Genomic DNA, 7367 nt, shown 5'->3' with positions numbered 1-7367 from the left:
TATAGTTTTTACATATTTTTTTAGTTTAATCACGACCCTTTTTTAGAAAGGGTTGTGATTAATGGTTAAATTTCGTTATGTTAAACTAAAGGAGCAACATTTGCTTAAAAAAGATAATTCAAGGACTTGATTGAATAATTTGGTAAGACAACTTCAACATGCCTTAACCTTAATAGTTCAGGGGGGGGGGGGGGAATGAGCATGAAAAGTTGTGTCTGGTTTCCGACACATGAAACGGTGTGTCTAGTTATGACCATTTTACTAACAAGTACAACATTTTGCAACCAACATGACTGTAAATTTCTTGAACAATTTATAAAATGGCTCTTGTACTAATTGTAGGAAAATCAAAGTACCAATATGCAAAAAAAATCATTTATTTAAATCACAATTGAATTGTCACACAATACACATAAAACTTTTATTTTCCTGCATTTTTCTAACTCCTCCAATAATATATTCTTCCATATATTTGTTCATTCCACAATTTTTCTTTCAACGTTATCGATGCACTAAATTTGCTTCACAGAATAATTTCATCCAATTTTGAGTTTTGAACTTGAAGATAAAGAGTTTTGAAAAATAAGGTGGTGCCAGGCCCAGGCCTTCATCTTTTGCCCTACGTTATCCATAAGGCAGATCAATAAGCTTCTCTGCTTCCTCATTCCACCTCCTTAACAGCACAAGGATCAAGTCATGTTGCAATCTACAAGGCAAACATCTGAGTTTCTTCATTTTCCAGGAACAAAGTTAGTGGCATATGCCCAAGCATTGTTGGCCACTGGATCGGCAAGGTGATCCAAAAGATTCTCTATAGGTCCCTTTCCAGTGATAATGGCCTGAACGAAGAATCCAAACATTGAGAACATTGCCAGGCGGCCGTTCTTGAGCTCCTTCACCTTCAACTCTGCAAATGCATCAGGATCATCAGCGAGGCCAAGTGGGTCAAAGGCACCACCAGGATAGATGGGGTCAAGTCCTTCGCCAAGTGGTCCTCCTCCTACTCTGTACCCTTCAACGAATCCCATGAGCACAACCTGGGAAGCCCAGATTGCGAGGATGCTCTGAGCATGAATGAGATTGGGGTTGCCAAGATAATCGAGGCCACCCTCTGAAAAGATTTGAGATCCAGCCTTGAACCAAACTGACTCGCCAAACTTGACACCATTCTTGGCAAGAATTTCAGGGAAGACACATCCGAGTGCACCAAGCATGGCCCATCTGCTATGGATCACCTCAAGCTCACGGTTTTTGGCAAATGTCTCAGGGTCTGCAGACAAACCAGCTGTGTCCCATCCATAGTCACCAGGGAATTCACCGGTCAGGTATGATGGAGTTTGCTCAGAGAACGGACCCAAGTACTTTGGGCGGTCTGGGCCATACCTGTTTTATGATCACAATCATATGGTCAGCTTTTTATTGCAATGAAATGAACCTAAAATGCAGATTTTAGAACCAGTTGTAAAATGTGTTGGTGAACATCTTCCTAAAGTTCACTCTAGCAGTCCCTTTTCTCCAGACTAAGGATTTCTTGGAGGAAATTTCCCTCCAAATGATAGAGCCATAAAGATAAATTATCAGAGTTGAGAGATCATGCTTTTGGTAGTCACTTTTCCCAGCATTCATTTGCAATTACTTTCCACCATTCAAATAAATCTTTCTTGATGAACAATGTGCTAGAAGTATAAGCTAGCAAGCTAGTGAATGTTAAATTAATTAAGATTAAATAGAGAAAGGAGGCTAGAATTCTGAATAATCGGTATATTATGAATGTTTAGTGTTAATCTAAATACAAATAAAGTATATATAGGTTAACCTGAAAGTATTATTTTACCCTTAATAAATAAGATTACATAAATATTATTTAACAGTGAATACACAGCTACAATGCTCAATGCTGCTAGGTGCACTGCTAAGAAACTTGGAAGCAAGCGATGAATAAGAAATCTTTTTTTTTTTTAATTTAGAAGACGAGAAATCAGAAACCAAAGACAACTTCAAGAAATTAAGATTGACTTAGGTATAATTCTTTTTCTCTCTTTGGAAGTTAAAAACATTTAAAAGAAAAATTCAAAGAGGTGCTGTGCTGTTATTGATTTGTAAAAACTAGTAAAACTGATATTAATTAGTATAGCTAGAGACCAGAAACATTACCATATGCTTTGTGGAGCACTTTTGACAGTCCTGCGCATGGTAATACGACCATCACCAGAGGAACCGACCTTACGGACAAGCTCATTTGACTGCTTCAAAGCGGTCTGGCCAGCAAATGCAGATTGTTGGATTGCAGAGGTTGCCATGACCCTCTTTTCTTCTTCTTCTTCTTCTTTACTTTTACCGTATCTAGGTTGCCCGAGTAGGATATACGATGATCAAGGCAGAAGGACGAAAGTTAAATGAGAGATGAGAAGATGTTGTGGATTAGGAAATTTACACGTCGCTAGTGTCCTATTGGTTACAAGATTGGATGTGGATTTCCATGTTGATTGTTTTGAGGAAAATATAGGCTACTCTTTTGCCATGTGGAATTGAAGGATCTTGTTGATTGATGCTTCTGAGAGTAAAATACAAGCCACATGTCTAGTCTATATATATATATATTTGGGCGGCTAATGGAAAATCTTCGAAGACAAAAGACTGACCAATTTAGCAAGAGAAAAAAAAAACTACGTGAAATGGATGATAAAGATCTCAAAGCAACCAACCCTTTCTATCTACCTTGGTGTAAGGTTCATAGGCAAATGAAACGGGGGTGGATGAATTGGATTGTGACATTTTCCAGTTTTTACATACCACTGAGTTCTTTGGCCACGTCTGCAACCCTTTTTTGTCAGCTTTATGATCTAGTGATTCTGCTCAAAGCACTACCTCCTAGGGTTAAATATCAAAGGTGACGAAGTCAAGACAGTAATGGTTTTCAAGAGGCTCATCAGGTAGGGGAAATGTGCAGCTGAACTGGATTGAACAATGCAACGGCCACTGACTACAGAAAAAGATATTACTAATGTTTTACAAGATTCTATACTCATTCTACAAGAATTCTTCAGCATGAACAGCAATTATGGCAGTTACTCCATTGAAGAAGGATCTTCTTCTACTTGTGTACTTTCCTATACTCTACCTAACATGATTACACATCAAAGGCCCGCAATGGAAGCTCTGGGTTTTGGACTTTTAAACTTTTGAGGCATAGCTCTGAGTTCTTCAGAGCAGAAGAGCCTCCTGTCCAATGTATTGATTTACTTTAATGCCAGGAAGTACTTAGAGAATTTCTTCCTGCATCAACGAAGGGTCAGTCTGCAGGAGCTCATACAAGAATTAAATGCATAAACAAATACATGGTAGTTCATAATAGTATAATTTGACAAGCCCAAGAGTTCACTTCATAATTAATGAGTTTTCTCTAAGATATAACAGAATAAAAAGTTTCTGATGACAGTGCTATATTTAATGGCTTCTATCTGCTCAAGCTGTAACTTCACGGAAGCTTCTTTCATAATAGAAGCATCCCTTGTATTTTCAATAAAATCTATAATATAAACTATAACATTAGTGTAGGATCAAAATTATTTTAAACCATGTGTGGATTAACTCAAAGTGACCTAGCTAATTTGGTAGATCTAAATTCAATTCAGATAATCAGTAAAAAACATAGTTTTACTCAAAATAAATATTTAAAATAAAATTTTTTTATATAAATATTGAGACGGAAACATATTAGATTGATTCGGATGATTAATCTGGATTAACCTGTTAATCTGCATGTCAGATTATAAGACTATGATAATCTCATAAAAAATAAATCAAAACAAATTATAAAGTCTAATTTTCAATAAACTTAATATTGAAGGATAAAATTAAAAAACAAAATCAATTAAAAGAAAGAAAGAAAAAACCAAAGTTTACCCGAGTTAACTTGCTAAATCTGCAACCCGAATCATAAGATCGAGATAACCCAATAAAAAATACATTAAAAAAAAATTATGAAGCTCAATTGTGAATCAACCTCATATTGAAAGATGAAATTAAAAAAAATAATTAAAAAAAGAACATAAAAAATAACTTAAGTCAACCTGGGTTAACCCGCTAAACTCGTGACCCAAATTATGAAACAAAAATAATCTTATAGAAAACAAATCCAAATAACAAAACCTAATTTTTAATCAACGTAACTTCATACTTATAAAATATTTCATTTAGTTGCTATTTTGGTAATCATTTAATATAAAGTCATATAGTACTTATGTAATTTCCTAATCAACAACATACTGGTAAAATATAATAAACCAACAACATAAACAAACATCACATCTGTGTGTAATTGCATATGGCATCTATATATTCAAATTGCATGACTAGATTGGATTGCTAATGGATCCTTAAGAGAGATCTCGATCTATACTAATTGAGTAAAACACTGAACATTCAATATATCTGAGAGAATCAACAGATACTTTAAAAACAATACCATTAGTAAAGCTTTTGCCACACTTAAATTACAAAGAATATATTGTTTAGGTTTGATATTTTCAATTTTATAGCATTGATTATAAAGAATCTTTCATGAATGTGCTTCTACCAAGTTTTGGCAAGGTAGAATTAGAAATTTATCTTTTAAAGGTACTGATAATTACATGTCTTTTTCAAAATTAAAACAACAATGCTATTAACGCTGATACTTTATATGTTGGAACAAAATTAGTTTGGTAGGAATTTATGGACAACAATACAACAAGTAAAACTAAAGAAAAAGAAAAAATTTAAGAGTAAGAAATGTTTCATTAAGTGTTTTCTCTTCAATGCACCTTTTTCTCTCTATTACACTTATGCTCTATGATTCTAATTACTAGCCTATTTATAGGTCTAAATTCTTAGACAATCAAGGAATTAAACTAAAATAAAACCTATTCTGAACAGGAAAAGTAATTTTGTCGACTTAACTGATCTACTAGTTCCCAACCAGTAGACCGATTCATTTACTTTAATTGGTCATCCAGTTCCCAATCGGTAGACCACTTCCTCTGTTTTTCAAAATAACCAGAAATCATGTTTACTTTTCTACACCTTATATTTAGTAGTGAGTAGTTACCACACTTGAGTGATCATAAAGCATCTTTCATATAAAAACAAGGAGCGAGATATAGAGCATGTAAATATAAATAATCTCCAAACCATAAGAATTCTGATGTAACCAGTGATTTAGCATAACTTGCAGATATGAGCGATTTTAAGCATTCAAGTGATGATCTTACATTACTAGATGAGGATTTAACTTAGACAGACTATGTAGATGACCTGACAAATACTTTTATAGCTAGTGGAACAAGTTTAAGTTCAAGAAAATGTATGAAATAGTCAAACCTGGTTAGCTCCTTAAAGGGAGATCTAACTGTTTGATCGAGCTTAAATTTTTGTAGGTGATTCTATGGGCAATTTTTTCTTAGGCAGCTAATATGTTGTTGAATGGACCGTTGTATCTTACATAATCGCGTTTTGAATATTGGTGCTCCTATTTGGGTATATTTTATTATTTTTCCTATGTTTTTTCAAAATCTATATTTTATTTTAGATTTTCTATTTATTTCCTTTATATTTTTGGATTTCTAGTTGCTTTAGTGTAGAGGTAAGGTTTTTTTTTTCCTATTTAAGGTCTTGTAAACCTCGTAAGGAGGGAGCCACAATATACTTTATTTTCTAAAGAATAAAACTATGAATTCAAGGTTTACATTTGCAACTCTCTTCGCTCACTAAACCTATTATATTTTTTTCTTGTGATTTTTGTGTTGTTGTTGTTCAACTTAGCTTCAGTCTGCATTGGTTGGTATCATAGCCCAACGATCCCAAGTTTATATTGCTTGTTATGTGCTGCAATTTTATGAATAATTGTTTGTTTGATGTGTGCTGCTAACAAACTATGATAGAAAGAGGTCGTGGAGCGTGACATGGCCAATGAGGGGATGAGCAAGCCCCTTCAGGACAGGAATGTCCATGAGCTTTTCATAGGGGACATACAGAGATAAATGTCCATGAGCTTTTTATAAGGGACATACAGAGATAGATCACAGAATTGATTCGTGGGTTAGAATAAAAGGAGCTACAAGAATACAATCATAACCATAATAGTATTCGTGGGTTAGAATAAAAAGAGCTACAAGAATACAATCATAACTATAATAGTATTCGTGGGTCCATGGCCAATACTGGAAACTAGTGGTACGATTAGAGGAAACAACCTCTTGATCTGAAAGAGTTCAGATATTGATATGAAGATTTTAGATTTTGTATTAAATTCCCTCAATTCATAAGAACTTTACAAACAAAGGAGTTCATAGATTGGAAGAATGAGGTGGAATGAATTTCTTAGTACAAAGAGGTTCCCACATATATTGATGGCATAACATATGCAACACATAATATTGTACCCTTCATTTTTTTTTGCAACGGACGACAAATTTGATTAGCTTTCTAAGGATTTTTTTCATCTTGCTCATTAATTCCTACATTCAAAACCTACGAGGAAAAAGTTTAAAGATCTATAAATATTCAACTTCAGGATCATAAGATTTAAAATTATAGAAAAATAAAGATTAACCCGACGCTCGTCTTCCATAAAATATTTCACTTGTTTGTAGAGAGAGTCAATAAGAGAATCGTGTCTTCCAATACTTATCTAACAGTCCTTTATATTGTCCTCGCTTAACTTTAGCTATGGTAGCACCAGCATATGCCGCAAGTATAAATACAGTCAGTACTTCTAGATAAGCACATAAATCATTTTGCAAAAAGTTCAAGGCCAAATGTTCAATTAAACAGATAAAGCATTAAAAAGTAATTCTTTATAGTCCCTTCCACACCATAAATTGACAATGCCATGATGTTAAGCCCTAAGATAAAAGGTACTACATAAAATGCTCATTTTTATAGAGCATAGCAGAACCAAATATAGACACAACTATATTTAATAGTTCAGAAGCTCTCTAGATCTGAACCTCAAGGGACTATTCTTCATTTATTATGTATGTTAAGTAACTTTCTAAGCAATAAAATTCTTCTTCAAGATAAAAAAACCTTATTATAAAAAACTTTAGCATTATCTTTATCCATGAGAAGAACAGTATAAAGGCAGGCTTTTTCACCAACTAACTGAATTAGATTATATAACATACCTGAAGTTTGAGCTTATAAATTGGAATGTAGAGAGCCGTTCATATTCGACCAGTTCTGGCTAATTGTGTTATGCAGTTCTCTTAGTTGAATTATTCCCGCAACTTTTCTCCATGTTCCATGATTATTAGTAAAGATTGTCCTGCAAAGAAAAATATATGGTTAGGTTTGACGTGTTACTTGTTCATAATTGTTTTACTTCA

General features: G+C 33.8%; 1 protein-coding gene across 1 annotated transcript; it reads right to left on the bottom strand.

The window, feature by feature from the left end:
* Positions 1-707: 707 nt before the first annotated feature.
* LOC133681756 (chlorophyll a-b binding protein 151, chloroplastic) lies at positions 708-2393 on the bottom strand. The gene is made up of 2 exons (XM_062104882.1): positions 2155-2393; positions 708-1383 (listed from the first exon to the last, which is right to left on the bottom strand). The coding sequence occupies exons 1-2, from the start codon at positions 2298-2300 to the stop codon at positions 732-734; spliced, it is 798 nt and encodes a 265-aa protein (XP_061960866.1). The 5' UTR covers positions 2301-2393; the 3' UTR covers positions 708-731.
* Between the last annotated feature and the right edge of the window lie 4974 nt (positions 2394-7367).

Source organism: Populus nigra, chromosome 2 (genome assembly GCF_951802175.1).
Source record: "Populus nigra chromosome 2, ddPopNigr1.1, whole genome shotgun sequence".
Taxonomy (NCBI): domain Eukaryota; kingdom Viridiplantae; phylum Streptophyta; class Magnoliopsida; order Malpighiales; family Salicaceae; genus Populus; species Populus nigra.
This window is presented reverse-complemented; position numbering and strand designations above follow the sequence as displayed.

Excerpts from the sequence above, each read along its gene's own strand:
- LOC133681756 (XM_062104882.1), bottom strand. The coding sequence starts at position 2,300 with ATGGCAACCTCTGCAATCCAACAATCTGCATTTGCTGGCCAGACCGCT. Across the intron at positions 1,384-2,154 it reads AGTGCTCCACAAAGCATATG|GTATGGCCCAGACCGCCCAA; the intron begins GTAATGTTTCTG and ends ATCATAAAACAG.